This window comes from Aspergillus ruber (genome assembly GCF_000600275.1).
Source record: "Aspergillus ruber CBS 135680 unplaced genomic scaffold scaffold00032, whole genome shotgun sequence".
Lineage (NCBI taxonomy): Eukaryota > Fungi > Ascomycota > Eurotiomycetes > Eurotiales > Aspergillaceae > Aspergillus > Aspergillus ruber.
Window position 1 is genome coordinate 170,646 of NW_024467328.1, and position 23,464 is coordinate 194,109.

A 23,464-nucleotide genomic window follows, 5' to 3' on the forward strand; every position below is an offset into this window, starting at 1 on the left:
GCTTTCCTGTAAATAATGATGTATACAGCCTTGTTGTGTTTCGTTGTTCTTGTTGTAGTCTTGGTTGTCGGGGGGTTCACGGGGAAGCTGCCCGGGACCAGAGCGAAGAGTCTTCCACCAGGTTAGTATTATCAGTACCATGAGGCAGTGGCGTTTCCATTGAACCAGTTCAGGCCCTCCATGTCTCCCTCTTATTGGGAACCTTCATCAAATACCCCCGGCGGGAGTCCATCTCAAGTATGTCCATCACCACCCCGCATAGAGATATATGTTAATGGTAGAAGATTCACAGAATGGGCGACCAAATACGGCGGCATCTTTTCTCTCAAACTCGGCCCCAGCACTGCCATAGTACTTAGTACACCAACAGCAGTCAAGCAGCTTGTCGACAAACAATCCGCCTACTTCAGCAACCGCCCTCCTTTCTACATCGCAGACGAACTCATGATGCACGGCGACCATCTCATGTTCATGAATGTCGACCAGCGATGGCGGCGTGGACGTCGTTTGTATCATCAGTACTTCAACGAGGGCATTAGTGAGAGCCAGCATGTTGTGGTGCAGCAGGCTGAGGCGGCGCAGTTGTTGAGAGATATGTGTTTACAGCCGGGGAATTTTATGTTGCATTGTAAGCGGTATACTAATAGTGTGGTTATGAGTTTGAGTATGTTCCCTGGTGCAATTGAATTTTGGGAGACTGGGCTGATATTGTGAACTAGTTCTTGGAATCCGCACGGCGTCGCCATCAGCTAAGCATATGAAGGATCTGTATGCCGTTCTTGACGGCATGTCTGAAATATTTGAGATGGGCGCTACTCCCCCGGTTGATATCTTTCCAGTCTTCAAATATATCCCTGAGTCGCTTTTCAATAACTGGCAGAGCCGCTCGCGCCGCGTCGAGGACATTATGCTCAATCTCTATAACCCCCTGGTTGACCGAGTGTTGCAACGACGCGAGGAATCCGGCTCCCGGAATACTTATCTCGATGGAATTCTGGATCAGCAAGAGAAACTACAGCTTACCCGTCACGAGATTGATCTTATGGTTGGTAATCTGCTTGAGGGCGGGTCGGATACTTCGTCGATCATGACCATTGCATTTATCCAGGCCATGGCTTGTTATCCGGAGGTGCAGCAACAGGCACAACAGGAGATTGATACAGTCTTGGGTGAAGGCGCATCCCCAAATTGGCAGGATTACGCTCGTCTGCCGTATGTAGCCATGGCAGTCAAGGAGGCGATGCGATGGCGGCCGGTAATGCCAACAGGGTTTCCCCATGCAAGCAACAAAGGTACGCCCTGCGCTCGAGGCTATATAACATATGCTGACCATAATCAGAAACGACTATCGATGGCATGACCATACCTGCAAATAGCACCGTTATCATCAACACATGGGGCCTGCACCATGATCCTACAAGACACCCCAACCCCGACGTCTTCGACCCTCTCCGGTTCCAAGGCCGCACAGAACCCGCTCCTGTATACGCTTCAGCTGCTAACGCAGAGAACCGCGACCACTTTGGCTACGGGTCTGGTCGACGCATTTGCCCGGGAATCCATCTTGCGGAACGGATGTTATTCGTGGCAATTGCCAAGATTCTGTGGGCGTTTGATATTCGCGCCAAGAAGGAACAACCGATCAATACGGATCCGCATACTGGGTATACGGATGGGTTTTTGAGATGTGCAAAGCCTTTTGCTGTCAATATTACTCCGCGGTCTGAAGCACGAAAGAGCACGATTGAGCGAGAGTTTGCTCAGGCGGACGAAGTATTTGGCCGGTATGAGGTGTAGTCTAGTTCGAATTCAAAACATCCTGGACACATTGGCATTGCGACTGGGTATGCGTTAATGCTGAGCTTGTGTGATAGTAAACTATTATAAATTGTCAGTATTCCGGTTGTCCATAATTTTACCTGCATACAGATACGCTCGGTGTGTACCCCGTTGTCTGCCTTGTTTTTCTGTATCCCTTTTTTGGGTAGGGGGTTGTCGAAGCTGCCACTGGTCCCGAGTAGAGATTCGTTTCAAGTCGTCAGACATGGACAGACGAAGAATTCGCGTTTCAAACCTTCCAGGTAGTGCCGTAGAAGTGTCGTGGATCTCCATAGACAGGCGCAGACTGAAGCAGTCTCTGTTAGGGGTGTATCCTGGCCCTGAATAGAATGCAAGTACGAAAAGAGGGTTACCTCAAGTGTCGGTCACTTCCTGCTTTGTATCTGTAAGCCATGGTAGCAAAGTACAGGAACCAGGAACCGCAAGTTTAAAGGCATTGTGGGTGTAAAACATCATCCTGACTGAGGAAAGATGCAATGATGCGATGCTGATGAAGCTGGGGGAGCCTCAACACGTGCCTGGTCCCGTGCTGCATCATCGTCTCTGTGCCTCATCTCTCAATCTCACTTCCTCCATACTATCATACACTCCTACTCTCTCACTCACTCACTCACTTACACACACTCTCTCTCTCAGAGCATCACCACCAATCGGCCGCCTCTCTTCGCGTGTCTCTATCAGTCAGTCTAGACTTTCTAGATACTCTCCGACTGGTCCCGACCGGGTGAACCCACGGTTAGCACGACTGCCCCTCCACTACTCACGGGCCAAGACCTTTCTTAACGGCCACAGCTAATAATAATCATGACTGAATGGTGACTGATGCTCCCCAGTTTAGAACACGACACGCAATTCCTCGTTTCTCATTCCCCCCACAACTTTACGGGCTTATTCTCCCATTGCTCTGACAGGCATGTAAGACTTGCGATCGTCTTGCTCCTACTCTACCGAGAACCACCTCTTTTTGATCAAGTCTTATTCTGCTTTTTGCTCAATCGCTTCGACCCGTCCAGCCCCTTCCCCTTTTCGATCCCTCTTTGACTTTCAACGGCCGCCTTACGACCGCCACTACCAATCTCCATCGTTCCCTCCGTTGTCTTCTCCGTCTCATACCTTCGCCGTCGTTGTTGTTTGCTCGAATTTTCCCCTCGATTCTCCTCGATTCTCGCAATGCCGTCGTCCCGCTAAGATCCTTGCGCAAAATTTCCCGTCTGTATCGCTTGTGACACCACGATTCCGGAGTATAATTATATTGCACAGTAGGAGGATTTCGCTGGCATTGAACACAAGAAAACAAACAAGCACCTACGACCCACCTCCGCAAAACGCATAACCACACCAAAATACTTCTTCTATAGCTGCCTACATACTCCGTACCTCGGATGGACTCAAGGCTGTGGAGCAGAATCGCATAGCGGCACTCACCACCCGGCCCTGTCCTCGTCGTAGCCATGCCTTGGAGAGGCTTGCGCATTGGCATTCCCGATGGCACCGATTCCAAGCGACGGAGCGTGATTGATCTTTCGCATTCCCAATCCCGTCATAGTGAGCAATTGCCTCGCCCGTCCCTTTCGACCTCCAACCTTGTTCCCCGGCACTCGGAGTCTACTCCTCGTACCCCTCGTCTGACTGGTGCAGATGATGATGGCGATGGCGATGGCGATGACGATGATGATGCTGCAAACGGTGAAAATCGCACCTCCCATCTTGCGGTGCCCGGAGATCGCACGGACAATAATAATAACACGGGAAACTCCCCTGCCTCCCAATCACCTGGAGAAGCATTAAGCGGGAGCCTACGCAGGAACCGTTTTAGCTTTATGAGGCTCCGTCATGCATCCGATCCCCAGCTGTCCAAATCTTACGCCAAGGCCGAGCAAAAGCCCCCCCCAGTCCCTCCCCTGCCTCCACGTAAGTGTTGTGGAACCCTCCCTTTCTTTCACTATCACGGCTAGTTCAAGTAGCTAACCGTCTTCCCCCCTTTTTCTTTTCCCTTTACAGCGCCTACTATCATCACTACTGCACCCACGAGCCATGAGCTGGACCAACCTGTCAAGCGAAAAAGCATGTTCAAAATCTTGTCCGCATCGAAAAGGCCTTCCATGGAGGATCTGACGGCCGATCGACAACCCGCATCTGACACCCCTCCGTCTAAACATGGTGCCCAAGACTCAAGAGATTCTCACATGGAAAATCCCCTGTCGACGCCGCGGGGCAGTGCGGAGGAGCCGGGGCGATTGTCAACAACATCAGCGCGAAGCAACAGCCGAGAACACACCAACGATTCTTACCGTTCATCGACCGTGACAGATGCCCGATTCTCTGAATCATCTCGTTCCGACCATAGTCAAGGAGAGCAGGGCGGTCACCACCTAGCGTCCTCTCCCAATGATAGTTCGTTGTCTTTCAACAAACGATTTCGCATGCCTCGCCTCAAACGGAACCGAAACCCATTTCCCCTACCTCCCAAACCGACCTTCGATCGCCCGCCATCAACTGGTTCCAAGCCAGTCCCGGTTCCCGACGGAACCCCAGGGTCACAACCCTCTCAGGACGGCCAGGATTATTCCTCTTCAATGCCATCGCCAACCCGTTCGTCGGTGGGTTTCTCAGGGCGACCTCCTATGATCCGGAACGAATCAACAAATTCCACCCATTCAGTTGCATCGTTCTCATCGAACCGGAAGCACAACCAGGCAGAGACTCGAGCACGATCGTCGACTTTGGACTCCATCGCGGATGGCCAGGGTGGAAATCAAGCGCCACCTTTCATGGCGCCGTCTAACCGGACTTCTACCTCGACAAGTGGACGCAAGAGCTTTGGTGATATCTTCAATCTCCCACAACGGTTGAGGCAGAACTCCGAGCCTCCGGCACCCCGCAATGGCACTTCGGGTACTTCGACGCCGACAAAATCGCTATCATATCCGGCACGGCAAGAAAGTGACACCCCTGCCACGTATCTTGCTCGGTTGGAAGAGAGCCTCCCGAAGGGCGTTATCGCTGGCTTGCTGGCCCAGTCAGGCGAGGACTTCAATCTCACAGCCCTGCGGAAGTGCATGCGTTGGTTTTCGTACTTTGGGGATCCAATCGATATGGCAATTCGCAAGCTCTTGATGGAGATGGAACTGCCAAAAGAGACCCAGCAGATTGACCGGTTCTTGCAAGCGTTTGCGGACAGGTATCACGAGTGCAATCCGGGGATATTCGCTCATTCTGGTGCGTATTTCCCTTTATTGTCATTATACATGTCAGCAACTTAACATATTATAGACCAGGCATATTTCATTGCATTTTCGATATTGATCTTGCACACGGATGTCTTCAACCGAAACAATAAGCGAAAAATGCAGAAACCGGATTATGTCAAGAACACTCGCGGCGAAGGCATCGCGGACGATATCTTGGAATGTTATTATGAGAATATCTGCTATACGCCTTTCATTCACATCGAAGACACGAATCCCCACGGGCGTCATCTTGTAAAACCCCGACGCACACTGTTCAAATCCACCAGCTCCGAACACCTTGGTCGCCCGTCGAAAGAACCGGTTGATCCCTACGCACTCATTCTGGACGGAAAACTCGATGCATTACGTCCAAGTCTCAAGGACGTCATGGATCTCGACGAATTCTACAGCTGCAACGGTACTGAGGGACCATCTGATATGAGGAGCCTCCATCAAGCATTCGCTAAGACTGGCGTTTTGCAAATTGTGTCCGCGCGCTCCCGGCCGGACGCATTCATGCCGGCAAGTCTTCAAAATCCGGCCGACTCGAATCCCGGACTAGTTGACATCAAGGTGGCAAAGGTTGGCTTACTCTGGCGGAAAGATCTGAAGAAGAAGCGAGGCAGGTCACCCTGGCAGGAATGGGGTGCACTCCTTACATTCTCCCAGCTTTATTTCTTCCGGGATGTCAACTGGGTGAAATCGTTGATTTCTCAGTCCGAGGAGCAGCAGAAGGAAGGCAGTGGCCGGGCGGTTATTTTCAAACCACCTCTCACTGATTTCAGTCCGGATGGCCTCATGTCTACGAATGATGCCGTGGCTCTGTTGGATTCCAGTTACAAGAAGCACAAGCACGCTTTTGTGTTTGTTCGCCACAATTCGTTGGAGGAGATATTCCTGGCCAACAGTGAGGAGGACATGAACGATTGGATAGCAAAGCTCAACTACGCCTCGGCATTTAGGACCACTGGTGTACGCACAAGAGGGATGATCGCCAACGGTTATGATGCGCAGCGGAATCGCATGGGTCGTACCGATTCCGGCCAGTCCGCCCCTGGAACCATAGAACCACCGTCGCCAAACCCTGACACCGACGTTTCTGATGAGCTGGTTGCGGCCCGACAGCAGCTGATGGTGCAGAGGATTCGTGAGGCTAATGAGAAACTCTTTGTTTGTCAGAAACAACTCGATGATCTGTTGCGGAATGCCCGACACCTACAGATTCTCACCCCCGTACATTCAAGAGCAAGGGAGCAGGTCCTCATGGCGGCTGGCCGCATGGCTGCTAAGCTCAAATGGGTAAGGCAAGATATCTGGCGCACCAAATGCCACCGCGAGGTGCTCGTTCGGGACCTTAGCGAAGAGGGCGTAGATATCGAAGCTAGTGCGGAACGGAAGAAGTCTTTGCACCTGCAGATTCCGACGGCAAGCATTGCACTTCGACCCGATTCAGCCCAGTCGAATCAGAATTTGACTGCGAAACCGGAGTCTCCTATCAACGACGACACTCTTATTTTGCCAGATGTCTCTGAGAATGTCGACAGGATGTCTTTGCAGCCCAGGCTGATTGAGGAACGGAGGCCAAGTCTTAGATCTGTCGCGTCTGATAGACGGGCCTCTGCAGATGCCGCGAAAGATCAGACGCCTTTTTCGCCTGTTCAAGCAGCGGATGGACTGGAACGAAAGACTTCAGTGCTCAGCTCAGGCAGCAAGATGGATGTTTCAAGTTTGAACTCTCATGCTTCCAAATTGGCTTCTCAGGCAAGCGTTGACGATAATGAAGAGCGCCTCCTCCGTGAAACCGGCCTGCTGGAGGCTAATGGTTCACCACAAGAGCAAAAGAATGGCAATGATGAGAAGCTCCCAGACGGTCCTCACGTACCACCACAGGAAGAGCAGTCTAAGCGCACCCGTCGTAGTCTGCACCGCAGTCTGCGGGAATCTCACCACGGCAACCATATCCGGAACAAGAAGACACGGGGCTCAGTATCTAGTTCTACGGGTGGCGGAGAGGATCAAGGGCCAACAAAGGAAGATGAAGGTCTTCCCCGCAAAACGCCCAGTTTCAACTTCCACGGCAAGAAGGCATCCGTTGTCACCTTTGGATCCGAATGGCAAAACATGCCACCTGAAGAACGACTGAAGCTACGAAAGCCTACCCCGTCGTCGGATGAGCCTCGGTCTGATCCTACCACGGCCAGCGTTACCGACTCAGAATTAGCTGGCGGCCGTCCCCAGTCTCTGCGTAGTGCAAGCACAGCAACAAAGAGCTTCCGCGGGAATGACGATGCTCCCGAGGCGCTTGGAATCTTCAAATGGGGCGAAAAGATCCCGACAGAAAACGGCAACGGAGATCACCCATCTACCGAGACCCCTCCACGGGCACCAAAATCGAACGGACGACTGGCGATACCCGACGGTTCCGAAGACGTTGATCCTCTTGAGCAGGCCACGCAGGAGACAACGAAGGCCAGTACCCCTGAGCAGGCTGTTAATGCATGAGCGACCACCGCTTTGGTTTGAGGTGTTCTGTTTTTTGTGTTTTCCATTTCTACTTTCCTTTGTCATTTATGACGCTTATACCCCATACATCGCACTTTTAGTTTTGTTGGTTTGTCTGTTGTCGGTTGTGTCTTTTGTCAGCGCATGTCTTGATAGTTGTCTCGGAAAAGTAGTTACGTGCCTGTCTTCTGCATTAAACTTGTCTGCTATATCTTGTATTTTGCATGGTTATCTTTCCGGATATTAGGGCTGGACAGACTTGATGTCTTACGACATTAAACCTTTTTTTTTTTTTTTTTCGTACTATTTTCCCTTATCTCAGTCCCTTTTCCTGAGGTACGATTTGTTTGTAAAAGGCTTTTTGGTAATATGACAATGGCGCTGGCGCTTAGGATACATGAATAGACAGTATCGAATCAAGGTAAGCATTGTTTTAAGTCATTCTTTGCAACTTTGTGTAATGCTATGCATTCCCAGTATGGGATCTCTTTCTAAATCCTCATCGACAAACACAACACTATTATTTGCATGCCCTTCACCCACAACAAAAATTCAAATTGCTTCCACTCTTCACGCTCTTTCTTTCTTATTTCCCCCAGTTCTTTGCTTCCTTCCACTACTCGGATTTGGGTATCCTCACTCGACCCAACTTGGACAACCATCTTTACCTTTCCCGAAAACTTGGATGAAACCATGCTCAATGACCCGCTCCTTCTGGTCCCGTTTCTGGAAATTCCCTCTGTTTAGTTTTCTGGCAAGGGTGCTCTTTGTTAGTCTGGCAACTGAGCCGGTTCGTGATGGTCCTGGGAATGTCGACCGGGGAGTGGGTATGGTGAGGCTTGTGGGGTATAATCCTGGACGTGGGTTCTTCTTTTCAGAAACAAATAGAGGAAAAGATGCTGACCAGATTTTCTTACAGAGAAACTACTCAGGGCTCCAGTCTCCGGCTCTAATGATCCCAGTTCCCAGGAAGAGGATGAGAACCAGGGTCAGAGTCAGGGTCAAGATATAAATTGCAACACTAGCTCCCAAAACTCGGAACAAAGCTCCTCTCCAACCCCATCTCAAAAAACAACCGCAACCCCCTCTCCCAGCGTCAAAACAGACTGCATAGCACCAGACTGCGTCGCCTGCCGAGCCGAACAAGCAGGAAACACCAAGCAAGGCCCTCAGCGCTGGAAATACCACCGCGCCTTCATCAACAAGGAGACTGGTTACGGACTCATCGCGAAGGAGTTTATTCCCGCAGGTAGTATTATTTACGCGGATCAGTTGGTTCATCTTACGGAGAGAGAAGAGGGCAAATATTCGACCGGGAATGGTGATGTTGATGCGTTGTTAGAGGCAAAAGTTACTGCCATGGGATCGGACTGGAAAACCGCCCATTTAAGCATGCCCAAACCCAATGACCACAAAGAACCAGGAACTGGCCCCTACACTAGTATTTGGAACCGCTACCACATCCCCGTCACCTGGAACGGTGTATCTGGCGGCATTTTGGGCCTAAATCTCTCCTTCACAAACCACTCGTGTTTCCCCAACGCTTCCTTGACCCTAGTCAACAAGTATCGCTCCGACAGCGGCCGGCGCTACAAAAAACCTAGACTAGCTGGTGCAGTCGTCCGCAGCTTCACGGATATACACAAGGGCCAGGAGATTACGATTTCATATTTCTATGCCAAGGGCGAGGTTGAGTATCGTCGACTCTATGCGTTGGATCTGCTAGGGTTCCGGTGTTCCTGTCGATGTTGCTTGTATCCGAAGGCCGAGGTCGAGGATGCATTGGGAACGTATTATCGTCTCGAGCATGTCCTCAACAACCCCCGACTAATCACTAAAAAGCCAGCCGCTGCCTACCAAGCCGCCTGTTGCATCACTGATAAACTAACCGACTGTGGAATCGCAGATACCCGTCTCGCGTTAATCTGGGCGAAATGCGCTCTCATCGCAGGCTATCACTCTGATATCGCGCGAATCCGCTGCTTCCTGCTCATGATTCTCAAACTCACTGAAGTCCTGCAGGGTCCGACGGGTCATCTTTTTCATCGTGCGATTAAGTGGTTTGAGTGTATGCCTGCGATGCCGGGATTTGGAATTTCAAGTAGGGGTCTGAGCGTGATGAAACAGGCGGATGTGTTCTTGGAACATAGGACTGAGGCGCAGCCATATTTATTTATGGTTGGAGCTGAGAAGGGGGAGTATGTGCGGGTGGGGAGGTATTTGAGGGTGCCTGATGAGGAGAGGGCGAAGCATGGGCATCGCTTTGAGGTTGTTCCTGATACTGTACCCGTCCCAGCTTCCAAGAAGAGGCGCAGGAAGAAGAAGAATTTGAAGACTGAGAAGGAAAGCGAGAAATGCATCGATCCCGAGAAAGACTTTCTCTCACTCTGGCTCGGCGTGGTGAACAGTTTCGTCGACCAGTACGCCGTCAAGCAGGAGTATACCGCTTCGAAGGGCAAATCCCGGATGTCATCTCCTTCAAGAAACCAGCAGTGCTCCAATGGGACATGCAGTGGCTGCGGCGGCGGCGGACAGCTGCTGCAGGTGGTTTATTCAGGATGTTTGTGCGAGGAAGAAGGTGGAGTGGAAGCGGACGGAGGTGGATGAGATGGAGGAGGGTTTGAGTGAGAGTTTTAGCTAGTTTATTTGGTTGTTTTTGTATTTGGTTTTCTGGGATAGGTCAAATTAACCTAACTGGGTAATCGAGAATAATGATGCGCTTCGGAAGAAGGTTGCTGAGTCCCACGAAACACCCTCAATAGCAGCTTTCTGAATTGTGCATTATGACGAGGATCTATCTGTTTCACGAACCACGAAATATAAATCGTAACAGATGTCTCAACACAACATCCCCATTGCCTGACCAGTCGAGATCATTCCGGAAATCTTACTGGTTTCTTTTGTATACTGGCCTAGCTCCTGTAGGCTTTGGAATAAATGTACTCCACTGCCATTTCCCCCGTTGCGAGCCCAAGTAATTAGGCCGACGATATTGACATATGAACCTTGTACAGTCTATTATTTTCTTTGTTATTTATTTTTGCTCATAACAAGGAATGATATTGGGGTGTTTGGAGTACTGTACCTTCTTGCACTCAAGACATGTTTTTGGTAGAGTTCAATTCCTACAGCGCCACATAGTAAATGCCAAACACCAACATCATTCTTAGAATGATACCACAGCTCGAATTCCCCAGTAAGCGCTTCCTGATAGCCATCCAAAGCTTGGGGACATTCTTCATCGTTTCGTTCCCAGCCATAGTATCTCTGTAAATGTGCGTATGATTCAGTGGGCGGTAAGCTCTGGTTGAAGTCGAAATTTGGGAAGGACAGGAAAAATTATTTCAGGGTACTTTAAGTGAATGAAAGTAAGTGAATGAGTCTCTGAAATGCTGGTTGAGGGCCTCCTGGCCGCCAAACAAGCGGCCACACAGGGAACAATTGTATTAGGAAGCAGGAGCAGGTGAACTGACATGTTGATTGAGGGCTTCTTGGCTGCCAAATAAACGGATACATAGGTCACAGTTGTATGAGGTAGTCTCGTTCTCATGAAACAGTGTAGCCATATACCATGTATGTGCGAATTTATAATGGCCACTTTATAATAAAGACTGATAGCAGTATATTCAAGGACCAGTTCTCACAAGTGGGTGTGGGTACTCACTAACAACGCAAGATGTTTGATTACTTTGGCCTGTTTGAATATAAGGCAGTGACCCCCTTCGCACACTAGATAGTACAGCGCTGGAAGGCCCAGCTTCTTCCTTTCTTTTTCCATATTATTATTCCACTAGATAGTCTACCAATAGACTTATATTGATTGAGACAGCCGCACTTTCTTTGCTTGCTTGCATGGCGGTATGGAGACGCTTAGCCATCACAGCCTACATGTAAGATGTTGAAACTTCTCAAGAGTTCTCTCTTCATTTATTACTCCAGCTTACTTGTTGGACAGGGATATTAAATATTGATTATTATGCAAGAGCTCAATGATTTACTTTCATTACTCAATTTTAGTGGTATGACAGATGATAGGATTTCTAGGGTTAAACAATATTGACATCAGAGGACACCCGGCCCCATTTCTTGGAAGGCGTAAGATAATGAACTAGAGAAAAAGTTAACCCTCTTTAAAAACAACCGAATTCAAGGCCTACTGCTGTTCTTATGTTGCCTATAGATGATGTTTGTTGATATTGGCGTATAAAATTGCTGAGGGACACCAGGGCCCGAGGACAACATGTGGAAGGATGAACTACGGTTGAAATGATGCCAATAATTGAAGCGATATAAAAACCTAACTCTGAAGACCTTTTAAGGGCACAAAAAAGTCTAGTTGTACGAATATAATAAAATGCTGGGAGGAGCGAAGCAGGTCGTCGAGAGCGATGATCAGCCACTTAGTATGGAAAACTATCCCACTTGGCGAAGCCAAAATGTTAATCACTGAATTCCGCAAAGACCAACCTAAATTTTTCTCTACTGGTGGTTGCGCAGCAGCTTGGCAACACCATCATGCCCCTTCTCAGCAGCATATGATAGCGGCGTCTGACCATTCAATGTGTCTTTTGAGTCAGCATCGGCCTTGCCTGTCTCAAGCAGCAGCTTGAAATACCATCATGTCCATTCTGGGCGGCCCATGGTAGTGGCGTCCGGCCGTCAGTGTCCTTGGAATTCAGGCACTTCCCATATCTAAGGAGGGTACTTGCTGCTTCGTTCAGTCCGAAGTATGCTATGAGGTGTAGGGCTGTTATTCGCTTTGATTTATGATGACTAGTGGCAAAGTAATCTTCGGTTATCAGAGCCTGGCTCGAGGCAGATACCTTTGTGTCACTCTCAAGGAGATCCAGGATCAACTGTTCCAGTTTTGTCGCAGTTGCATAAGCATGGTATCCCCAATTCCGCACTACATAATCATATAGTTGATTTTGTTGTAGTCGTGCCTCAAGCTCCTGCTCACTCAGACAGGGACCGCTTTCAAAGGTGTTGAATGAGAGATATGTAACACAAATCATTTTGAAGTTTGGTTCTGCATCAGGAAACCAATATTCCTTCCTCGCCTCAAAGTAGTCCTGTGTCATATAGTGGACTAGATGGATGATGTTGCTTTCTTCATCAGCCACAACCAATCCAGCACTTACTGAGACCATGTCTTCAACCTGTGGAATGTTCTCTTTGTCAAGTTTCAGTGCACCTTGTTCCACTGCAAGCGCGTGCTGAAGTTCTAAGTGATAAGCTGTCTCTCGGCGCAGGTGATCCACAACAGAACACCCATTGCGAGGTCCAAGGCGTCTCCATCTTGCCCTTTGATTCGCCCCATAGCATCCTCGTACGCTTCGGTATATGCTTCAGGCCCTGCTGAAAGGCTGTCTAAAGTTTCCTGGACCTTATTGCACAGCAGGGCTGATTTTTGGTCTCTTCTCAGATAAGAACAAAGTTCATTGAATTTAGCAAGAACTTGGTTTATCTGAGAAAGGCGCAACCATTCATCAATTGCAAAGGGTGGGATTTCAGTCTGCAAGGCTAAAAATTGATCAATTTGGACCCTTGCTTTTAACCCATTACCAAGCATTCGATATGTAGAGTTCCATCGAGTCTCCACATCATATTCAACGTATTTGTCAGGGAGGCTCATGAATTGGCAAACCTTCTTTCATTTCTGTCTCCGTTGAGAGCTGCGACAAATCCAAAGACTAGGGGTCTGGAGCTTTTCCAAAGCTATCTGTGTCGAAATAGGCTGTCCATCTCGGAGGCTATTACATGCAGCATATGCCTCTTCATGGAATCATGGGCGTTGGCGTCATATTTGTGTTCTTGAAGGAAAGCATGCCGAGCTTGAAGCTTCCTCTCTGCATTTGATAGTACGGCAATTTAGAAAAATCCAGTAAGAAATGCAAGAGGAAGTATTAATATATAAAAGAAAGAATATGTTTCATTCAGATGAGGACATTGCAGTTCCAGGAAAGCCAATCGTGAGGGCCGACAAGAAGGCACTATTTGTAATAAAAAATAAAATAAAATAAAATGTGTAGGCATGCTAAAAAGGTAATGTCCCTAAATAAGCCGGGATCATTTTTTTTGAAAATTACTGCATTAAGACCCCGGTTCCCTCAACATTGCAATGCCCTCAGTGACCTGACAGACTGGGTTGTCGTCAAATCTCATCTTATACTACGAGCACATTATAGATGGCTAAGCCGGCAAAGGGAGACTATATTTTACGTGTTGTATGATCTTGTTCCATCATGCTTGGACGCTCCTGGAAGCACTCCAGGAGCAATCGGCGACCCTTGGTGCGTGGCCCGGTGTGCTATTTAGCGTGTCCAGATTGCTCAGAGAACAGTCAGGAAGCAAACACGTAAGTCCCTCTAAAAGCGGCGTGTATCCATAAGAGGAAGTTGTCGCTGAGTAGCAGAAATGCGCTTCACTTGTACACCATTACAGCCAAAACACCTCTGGTGTGGCGGCTGCGGCTTCCGATTATGTGGTTCTGCTCAGCCTTACCTCCATTCTCTTAGTTCAGCTTCTATTGGCTTAATCACCAATGCTCCTCCTGTCCTAGAAATAGCAGGTCACACATTACTTGTCTAAGTCACTGAGCAATTGGCGGTATGCTCTTGAATTGCTCCAGGATCTCCCAGTACCGCCCCTGGTCACTCCAGATATGCATTTCCTTGTTCTAGACATTCCCATGCTGCTCCAAGTCAAAATGCAGCGTGAGATTGGACTGATAATGGAGAGGAAATGCCCAGAGCTTCCGCAAAAATCATGTACGTACTTGTACACTAGGGTTGGAATTTAGTCCGAAAAAGGAAATGATTATGTCATGCCCGTTAGGTGGATTTGAGCTCATCATCTTAGCTCTATCAGTTTTCAATACAACATCCACCACCTAATTCCTCTTTTTCTCAATATTTTTAATTAGCCTAATTTTCCGAGCCATATATTCACGCCACTAATTCCTCCCACAAAACGCAATCCCGTCCCGGGGCAAAGCACAATGGCCCACTCAAAACGCAACACCTCCCTCCCCCATTTCACCTCCCACGAACGTTCCCTCCTGCGCAACAACTGGGGCACCCAACGCTCCCTTATCTCCCGCGACTCCTTCCTTCCCTTTGCCTCGTGCCGATTATGCTTACAACCCGCGCGCTCGCCCGTCGCGTGCGCGATTAACGGGGATTTATTTTGTCGTGAGTGCGCGATTAGTGATCTGCTCGCGCAGAGGAATGAGATCAAACGACTGGAAAAGGAGAGGGGGGAGGCAAGGAAGAGGGTTGGGGAGGAAGAGGAACGAATGAAAGAGGAGGTGAGGGAGAGGGAGGTTAGGGAGTTTGAGATGGTTAGTATGGGGTTAGAGGATAAGGGGAATAATAAGAAAAGGAAAACCGAAGATGAGAGGGAGATTGAGGTTGGCGGGAAGAGGAAGAAAATATTTGAATTGGATGAGAAGGAGTTAGCGAGGGTTACCAGGGAAGAGGAGGAGAGGTTGAAGGGGGAATTGAAGAGAGAGAAGGTACTACCCGTTATTCTGGTGTCTGTGTTTGTGCTGATGATGAACAGTCCGAATCGAGCAAATCCGCTCTACCCTCGTTTTGGGTTCCCTCGCTCACACCCGGAACCGATATTAATGAAATCATCGCCAATAAAGATATCAAATTGACACCCATATGCCCCGCCTCATCAGACACAAACCGCCACGCATACTCGCTAAAGGCCCTCGTGGAAGTGAATTTCACAGAAGAAAAAGCGTCTGACGGATCAGTTGCGCGGGTGTGTCCGAGTTGCAAGAAGGATTTAAGTAATGGGTTACGAGCTATGCGTATGTCTTACAATACGCTCGTGCATAAGTGAAGGCTTGCTAACACAATGCTAACGAGCAGTGACAAAACCATGCGGCCACATAATCTGCCGACCCTGCGTCAAGAAATTCATGACTCCCCACGACGCTATCGACCCGCACGCCACGCAAGAGGAACAGGAACATACAGCTGGACTACAGGGCCGGATGTTATGCTACGTCTGCGAGGCGGATGTGACGCCCGGAGGTCCTCCGAGGGATGACAATGTGGATACGGAGCATAACGGCAAGAAAAAGAAGAAGTCAAGGAAGGATAAGGAGGGGATATTGCCGGGGTTGGTGGAGGTTTGTTCCGAGGGGACGGGGTTCGCGGGGAGGGGTGGGAATGTTGCGACGAAGACGGGGGTTGCGTTCCAGTGTTAGGCCATACTTGGGATATCGTAGCATATTGAATAGAATATAGAAATGTATTAATCAATGCTGCTCATTAACATGACATAAATTATCAAACAATCTCAACACCAAACAAAACCAACCAGCCCATTTTATATCCATGTATGCATATAAACATCAAATCAAAGTAAATTAAGAAGACAAATATTTAAGCACAGCCTCCTTCTCCTCAACAGGCAACATGCTAAGCACCTGCTGCACACCCTTCAAACCACCCTCCTTGTTACCAATAAGCAGCGATGCCACATCCGTCGCAACGGACTGCGTCTTCAGACTCTCAATCCTCGTCTGGATCGCCTTCTTGTTCTCCTCGTACCACGTGGCCACCTTGCGGTCGTCATTTTCGAGTTCATCGTCCAGCATGCCCGTCCACGCGTGCAGAGTGTGCAGGTGCGAGGCGCGAGAGGGCTCGGTCTGTCCAGCAGGCGCGGGGACGTTGGCAGCGATGGCGCCGTTACCAGTACCAGCCGGGGCAGGAGCAGCAGCGACCATACGCTTGACGATAAGCTCCTCGCTGAGACGGCGGCGCAGACGCCAGTAGAAGAAGCGACGGGCATTCTTCCAGGTGAGTGCGCGGCGGATGGTGTTCTTGGCTTGCATGCGGCCGGCACGGTCGTGCAGGTCGGCGAATTGCAGGGCAATCTGCATGTACACAGGGAGGAGCTGCTCTTCGCGAGCGGCCATCCTGGTCTTGATCTCGGAGAGTTGCTCCTTGCTGAGGGTGGTGTCTTGCAGGGCGCGGCGGAGCTCGCCGTAGGTCGGGTCCAGACGGGCCATGGTGTCGAGCTGCTTGTCGCGGCGGTACTTGATGTTGACGATACCCTCGGGTTCGAGGACGCCACCACGGGACTCTTCGTCGGCGTACATTTCCATCTGATCAGGATTGATGGAGGGGTCGATGACGACCCACGAACCACCACGAAGCTCGCCGTGGGGAGGAATGTACACGAAGATGGGCTGCTCGTACTTGACGAGTGCATCGACGATGTACGAACCGTACTTGAGCACCTCGTTATACATGTCGCGCTGACCACCAGAGAAACCACGCCAGTTGGCTAGGATCATGACGGGCAGCTGCTCACCGTTGTTGAAGTCGCGCAGGGCCTGAGCCGTCTTGAACGCGGAGTTGGGGTACCACACTCCACCGGCTTCCTGGCTGATCAACTCCATAGAGTCGGGGTTGGCAGGATCAGCAGGGGTGACGTTCTCGACCGAGCGGGTCTCGACAGCAATGACACCCATAGGGATACCGCCAAGGCGAGCACGACCAACAACAACAGTGCGAGCCCATCCGCCAAGAGCCTCCTCGAAGGAGTCCTTGTCGAACAGACCGGGCAAGAAGCCTTCCTCATCCTCTTTACCGCTAATGAGGTGGCGGACGTCGTAGGCCTGCTTCTGCGGCGGGTAGTAAGCGACATCACGGTCCCAATCGTCAGACCAGGGGCGGATGGGGATAGGAGCGCCCTTCTTGTCCGGGACGAAAGACATCCACTCGACGATCTTCTGCACACCGTCAAAGTCGTCGTTGGCAGTCATGTGCGAGACACCGTTCTTGTACATGATCTGCGTGCCACCGAGCTGCAGGTTGGAAGTATAGACCTCACGACCAAGCAGCTTATTGATGGCGGGAGCACCAGTCAAGATGATCGGCTGACCCTCAACCTGGACGGCTCTGTGCCCGAGACGGACAAGGTAAGCACCGATACCAACAGAACGACAGGTGACCAGGGTGATGGTGAAGATGTCCTCGTAGGCTCGCGAGGTGGCACCTGCAATGAGACCAGAGCCCTTGAGACACTCGACACCAAGGCCGTCGTTGGCACCAATGACAGTGGTGATCTTGTGGCGTTCCTCACCGTCCTCGGTGATGAGTTCCGTGATGACTTCCTGCTTCTGCTTGGCGTCGAACTGCTTCTTAACCTCAGGAGTCAAGTACAGGTACTTGAAACCAGCCGGGGGGTTGGCAGGGTCGTTCCAAGCGACGCTGAAGTAGGGGATTAGCTCGTCGGCCATACCGATGCGGGCACCCGAGTTGGCAGACAGGTAGAGACGCGGGATACCAAGCTTGCGGGCCAATTCGGTACACTTGTGGAAGAATTTGTCTTCCAAGGGACCGAACGAACCGATTTGGAAGGTGATATCGTTGGCCACAATGATGAAGCGGCGGCCCTTGGGGTACTCGGGGGTCCAGGCGGTGACGAGCCATCCAACCATACCGTGGGTGTTGGTACCAGGGCCACGGTTGATCTCAATTAGGTTGTCGGTGTCATCGAGGACAAGCTCGTTGTAGTCGATGCACTCGCCAACAGGGGGACGCTGGGAGGCCAAGCTGGGGATCTTGGAAATAGCCCGGGTCCAGCTGTTCTGGAAGGCCTGGCGGAAGAGCTCAGGGAAATCGTATACGTACTGAGTACCCATCAGGTGAGCTTTGTAACGCTTGGGCTGCAGCCACTCCTTGGTCGGGTAGGGAGTGGAAACAGGACGCAAGTGCATGGAACCAAGTTTGTTAGTACCGCCGATGCTGTGGAATATCCACTCGCCCTTCTCAGACTTCTTCTCGATGTACAGCTCAACCTGGATGATGAAACCGTAGGTGTTGGTGATGATCACACGCAGAGGGTAGGGCATGCCAGTGGTGGGGTCCGTGCAGAGGATACGGATCTCAGCACCAGTGACACGCAGTCTCCACAGGCGACGACCGAAGCGCTCCAAGAAGCCAGCCAAGGCCTCTTCGACATCCTGGGGCTGCAGGTTGAACACAGGCGAGAAGTTGATGAAGATGTGGTTCAGATCGGAGTTGTTGTTGCCAATAATCTCCAAGGCATCCAAGATGTCGTTCATCAACCGGTCAGCCTCTGAAATCAGGTACTCAGCCGTGGGGATGTCGTCACGCAAGCGGCCCGGACGAACGACTGCACGGACGAAGTAGCGTTTGTCAACGGCCTTGTCGTTCTCGGGACCCTTGCCAATAGCTTCGTAGACGTGGATGTTGCGGTTCTCGGTGAAAACAGGTGTGATCTTAAACTTAGACAGACGGTGCAGTTCCAGTTGGAAAGCCAGAGCAGGCTCGCTGTGACGGATACTCTCATCCTCCTCGTAGCTAGGTCCACGGAAGGTATAGTAGCCAGGGTAAACACCGTCCTTGCCGCAGATCACAGTCACACGACGGATACGGCGGGACAGAAGCTCGTCCTTGAGGTCACCGAGCAGGCTGCTGATCTGGGCGACGATCTGCTTGTCATCGAGATCCTCGACGTCACGAACAGCGATGTTGCAGACACCGGTGAGCTCGTGCTCGTGCTCGATCTTGAGGGACGGCTTGCGCTTGCCTTCCAAGTTGGCGAGAAGGGCGTCGCTGGGCTTCTTCGAACCGGCGACGGGGAAGGCCTCCAGAGCGCGGGACACGGCTTCCTCGACATCCTCGAGGTACTGGATGGGCATAATAACACCCTTGCGGATGGGCTCGTTGTTCTCATCCAGGATATACGAGAAGTCGCTGATCGAGTTGATGCGCTTGAACGGGTGAGGAGACTCGGTAACGGGGGTGCTGGGAGTCGAAGGATGGGTGGAGGCGACGGGGCCAATCTCAGGCTGACCGAGCTTGTCCAGAGTGAAGTCCCACGAGAGGAAGGGAGACTCGCCGCTCGAGGCGTTGTACTGCATGCCCTTCAAGGTGTACGCACGGTAGGCACGGCGAACGTAGACCTCCAGCGCAGCCAGAGTAACCCAGGCATCCTGGTGAACGAAGAACCGAGGTAGAACATCGAACACGGTGTACTTGGAGTCAACAACCTCTTTGAGCACAGAAAAGTCGGGCTCCCGGTGGTCGAAGCCGGTCTCACCATACCGCGACTCTACGACAGAAGAGCGCAGAATAAGCTCCATCTGCGATAACCGCTCCTCCAACGAGGGCATAGCGCACTGAATGAGAAGCTCACGGGCCTTGAGGGTGACCTTGGCAGCGGAGCGAGACTCGAGCTCGGTGAGCTTCTTAAGGATGGGCTTGAAGTACTTGCCGACGTTGCCCACGCCAGGCCGGTTGGGACGGTACATGTCCAAGATGGCGAGGATGAGATTGTTCTTGGAACCGATGCGGCTGTGGGAGAGAACGGTGTGCACAACACTGGTGATGTCGTCCTTGTGCTCGTCTCTCAGCTTCAGGACGGCATCTTCGTCCCGAATGTTGCGCAGGGAGAATAGGCTCTCGACGTCATTGTACCGCTCGAGAAGGCTGATGAAGACGTTGTACTCGTGGGCCTTGAGACCCTCCATGTACTTGTTAATGACCTGCGTCAGAGGGAGGAGAGTGGTCTTGAGTATCTCTGCATCAGCGGCGTTCAGAATGTTCTCATCAATGAACTTGGCGACAGTCTTCTGCAGCTGCTTGGCGGGGAACTCGGCCTTGCGGCCGTGAGCCTTGTCGACAACGGCCTGAAGCTGGGCGTCGAGCTTCTGGGGCATACGGGAATGCAGTGCAGAGGACTGGGCGTTCCATTCGCCGTAGGGCAGCTCGGGATTGCGGAGCACCTCAACCAACTCCTTCAGGGTCGAGTTCATGATGACCTGGTTGTCGAAACCTCTCAGGATGTTCTCCAGAATGCTGTAGAGGAGGAAGAACCGTTGAGGGGGCTTGGATCCGGTCACCTGAGGAGGACCAATGTCCGGCAGCTGCCCAGTGAAGGGCTGGGCGTGCTTGACGCGCGAGGGGTCGTCCAGAGCGAGGATACCAAGGATGTCACCAGCCTCGAGAGTGGCACCGGGCTGCTTGATGAACTGGACGATACCGTCCTCCTGGGCAATCAGAGGCATGTACATCTTCATAACCTCAACCTCCGCGTACGGCTGGCCACCCTTGACGTGCTCGCCGTTCTCGACGGTGAACTTGACAAGCTTACCGGGAGAAGGCGTACGCAGCTGGGTAGGGTCATTCTCCTGCTCCAGCAGACAGGTCTTGCCATCCACACTGATACGGGTGGCGGCGGCTTCCTCCTTCCAGTACACGTTGTGGCTGCGGCCGTTCAGGAGGACGAGCAGACCACCATCAGCGAGGGCACGCACACCGACGGAGCACTTGGAGCCGTTGATGAACAGGTGGTAGCTGTCCAAGCTGGCGCGGGTGGCGGTGAACTTATACCGCTCGCCCTCGTAGATATAGTCGACGGGGAATACGGTCTTGAGGACATCCTTGGAAGGCACCTGACCCTTTTCAAGACCCTTGCGGTACTCCTCGATACCCTGTTCGCTCGCCTGGTGGGCCTTGGTCACGGCACCGCACAGGATAGCAACGTACCGGTCGGGACGCTCGGCGGTCAACTTGTTGGAGATCAGCTGGTCGAGCCAACCGGTGGTGATGGTGTTGTCCTCGAAGGCAGGAGTCTCGAGCAACTTGATCAGGTACTCGACGGTAGTCCGGAAGTCACCACGAATGCTCAATTCCTTCAGGGCAATGACCATATGCTTCCGCGAAGCGGACCGGTTCTCACCGTAGGCGAAAATGTGACCGAACTGACTGTCGGAGAAACTGTGAATACCACCCGCCGTACCGACGGAGAAGTAACCCCAGACGTTGGAGGAACTCCGGAAGTTCAGCTCGTGCATAGTACCGCCCGACGGCTTGAAGCCCTCACCAGGGTCCTCAGAGGTGATACGGCAGGCGGTGGTGTGGCCCTTGGGCTGCGGGCGACGCTGGATCTGGAAGCTCTCCTCGTTGGAGAAGTCAAAGTCCATATCGGACGAGGTGTTGGGGTCAACACCGTAAAGGAGACGAATGTCACGGATGCGGTGCAGAGGGATACCCATGGCAATCTGCAGTTGAGCGGCGGGAAGGTTGACACCAGAAACCATTTCGGTGGTAGGGTGCTCGACCTGAAGACGAGGGTTCAATTCCAAGAAGTAGAACTTGTCTTCAGCGTGCGAGTAGAGATACTCGACAGTACCAGCGGAGACGTAGCCGACCAATCTACCCAGGCTCACAGCGGCGCGCTCCATGGACTGAAAGGTGGGGGGCTTGGCGATGGTAACAGGGGCTTCTTCAATAATCTTCTGGTGTCGTCGCTGAACCGAACAATCTCTGCCAAAGAGAGAAATGTTGTTTCCGTACTGGTCGGCCAAAAGTTGGACTTCCAAATGGCGGGCATCACCGGCCAGTTTCATGATGAAGATGGGGGAACCGGGGATTTCGTTGGAAGCCGCATTATACAAGCTGATGAATTCCTCCTCCTTCTCAACCTTACGGATACCCTTACCGCCGCCACCTTCGGAGGCCTTGATCATAACGGGGAAACCAATCTCCTTGGCCTTTTCGAGACCCTCTTCAGGCGAAAAGGTACACCCCTTGTTGTAAACATCATCATCAACTGTAACAATGCCGTGTTCATCAATCCGGACAGCATCAACGCCAGTTCCAGACCACGGTATACAGGGTACACCAGCGTGTTGTGCGACAATAGTCGAAGAAATCTTATCACCCAGAGAGCGCATAGCAGAGGCGGGAGGACCAATGAAGATAATCTTCTTAGGCGAAGCAGCGAGAGATTCCGGTAACCGAGGGTTCTCAGAGGCGTGACCCCAACCAGCCCAAACGGCGTGAACGTCCATACGCTCAGCAACATCGACAATCAGCTCGACGTTGGCATAATTGTTATTGTTGGTACCACCGGGAACTTCGACATATTGGTCTGCCATACGAATGTAGTCTGCGTTTGCGGTCAAATCTTCCGGAGTAGCCATGACTGTGAACTGGATGGCACGCTCGTTGCCAAAGGTCTCGTAGGCCCATTTCCGGACGGAGCGAATTTCTTTGACGGCAGCGATACCGTTGTTGGCAATCAGAACCTGTTTAATTAGCATTCATCTTTCCCATAAAGAAATCCAAACAGAGACCTACCGAGCTGATAACCGAGTGACCGTCATGCTGGGCCACAAAGTCCTTGACCGAACTCGGAGGAGCGGCCTCGAGATGGTTACCACCGATGAAATGCGAAGGGATTTCAGGCCTGGTGCCGTTGGGGACGCCCATGATGTCGTTTATCGTAGAAATATTTGCAGGTATTAAAGATTATGTGCTTCCTTCCATGCGATATATGCGTAAAACGTGGTCAACCCGTGTTGAGCGTAGAGGGGGAATATCAAGATCGGAGGATAGAAAGGATGGTAATAGGTGCGCAAAGAGGAATCGAGAAAAAGAGCCCGTCGTCACGAGGATAGAGAGAAAGGATTCGAATTGCGAGGAGAGAGAGAGAGAGAGAGAGAGAGAGATTGAGAGGGGATCCTCCTGCCAGAAAATAGTCAAGTCAGCTTTGAGGCTCAATTGAAAACAGCGGAATGGAGGGGGGAGGGCTGATAAGAGTGAGAGTAGCTTACCGTGACTTGACACCCAACAGGGAGACTGTACAATAAGATGAGGAAGGATGAATAGAAGAGAAGATGAAGATGAGAAGACGAAAAGAGTGGCAGAAGAGAGGAAAAGTGGAAGACGATGAGCTGTTCTACAAAAAAGCCGCTCCACCCAAAAATTGTCGTCCTCCACCATTGGATATGCCCCAACTGCCCGCCGCTTGTTGGGCTGCTGCCCGCCATTCCACATACCATGTACACATGGGCTACTGCATCTCTGACATGTTTACAGTGCGCACATCAC

The 23,464-nt window shown here is 51.3% G+C and overlaps 6 protein-coding genes across 6 annotated transcripts; 4 read left to right on the forward strand and 2 right to left on the reverse strand.

Moving 5' to 3' along the window:
• Positions 1–18: 18 nt before the first annotated feature.
• On the forward strand, positions 19–1,797 carry EURHEDRAFT_464292 (cytochrome P450; the record flags this gene model as incomplete). The annotated part of the gene is made up of 5 exons (XM_040784947.1): positions 19–121; positions 174–237; positions 285–664; positions 720–1,292; positions 1,340–1,797. 5 exons carry the CDS (start codon positions 19–21, stop codon positions 1,795–1,797), a joined length of 1,578 nt encoding a protein of 525 aa, XP_040635393.1.
• A 1,493-nt stretch (positions 1,798–3,290) lies between these two features.
• Positions 3,291–7,571, forward strand: EURHEDRAFT_380851 (Arf family guanine nucleotide exchange factor SYT1; the record flags this gene model as incomplete). The annotated part of the gene is made up of 3 exons (XM_040779342.1): positions 3,291–3,750; positions 3,841–5,058; positions 5,113–7,571. The coding sequence occupies 3 exons, from the start codon at positions 3,291–3,293 to the stop codon at positions 7,569–7,571; spliced, it is 4,137 nt and encodes a 1,378-aa protein (XP_040635394.1).
• A 700-nt stretch (positions 7,572–8,271) lies between these two features.
• On the forward strand, positions 8,272–10,178 carry EURHEDRAFT_526090 (uncharacterized protein; the record flags this gene model as incomplete). The annotated part of the gene is made up of 2 exons (XM_040786972.1): positions 8,272–8,398; positions 8,512–10,178. The coding sequence occupies 2 exons, from the start codon at positions 8,272–8,274 to the stop codon at positions 10,176–10,178; spliced, it is 1,794 nt and encodes a 597-aa protein (XP_040635395.1).
• A 1,949-nt stretch (positions 10,179–12,127) lies between these two features.
• On the reverse strand, positions 12,128–12,721 carry EURHEDRAFT_405844 (uncharacterized protein; the record flags this gene model as incomplete). The annotated part of the gene is made up of 1 exon (XM_040780416.1): positions 12,128–12,721. One exon carries the CDS (start codon positions 12,719–12,721, stop codon positions 12,128–12,130), a length of 594 nt encoding a protein of 197 aa, XP_040635396.1.
• A 1,741-nt stretch (positions 12,722–14,462) lies between these two features.
• EURHEDRAFT_416193 (putative RING finger domain protein) lies at positions 14,463–15,816 on the forward strand. The gene is made up of 3 exons (XM_040782889.1): positions 14,463–15,087; positions 15,135–15,393; positions 15,455–15,816. Exons 1-3 carry the CDS (start codon positions 14,572–14,574, stop codon positions 15,793–15,795), a joined length of 1,116 nt encoding a protein of 371 aa, XP_040635397.1. The 5' UTR covers positions 14,463–14,571; the 3' UTR covers positions 15,796–15,816.
• Positions 15,817–15,957: 141 nt separating this feature from the next.
• EURHEDRAFT_380855 (acetyl-CoA carboxylase ACC1) lies at positions 15,958–22,843 on the reverse strand (the record flags this gene model as incomplete). Its single annotated transcript, XM_040779343.1, has 2 exons — positions 15,958–22,659; positions 22,712–22,843. 2 exons carry the CDS (start codon positions 22,841–22,843, stop codon positions 15,958–15,960), a joined length of 6,834 nt encoding a protein of 2,277 aa, XP_040635398.1.
• Positions 22,844–23,464: the final 621 nt, after the last annotated feature.

What these genes read in the sequence shown, in the direction of transcription:
- EURHEDRAFT_416193 (XM_040782889.1), top strand. Translation starts at nt 14,572, where the DNA reads ATGGCCCACTCAAAACGCAACACCTCCCTCCCCCATTTCACCTCCCAC. An exon ending in GGGAATTGAAGAGAGAGAAG is followed by an intron (nt 15,088 to 15,134) that starts GTACTACCCGTT and finishes GATGATGAACAG; the next exon opens with TCCGAATCGAGCAAATCCGC. An exon ending in TAATGGGTTACGAGCTATGC is followed by an intron (nt 15,394 to 15,454) that starts GTATGTCTTACA and finishes GCTAACGAGCAG; the next exon opens with TGACAAAACCATGCGGCCAC.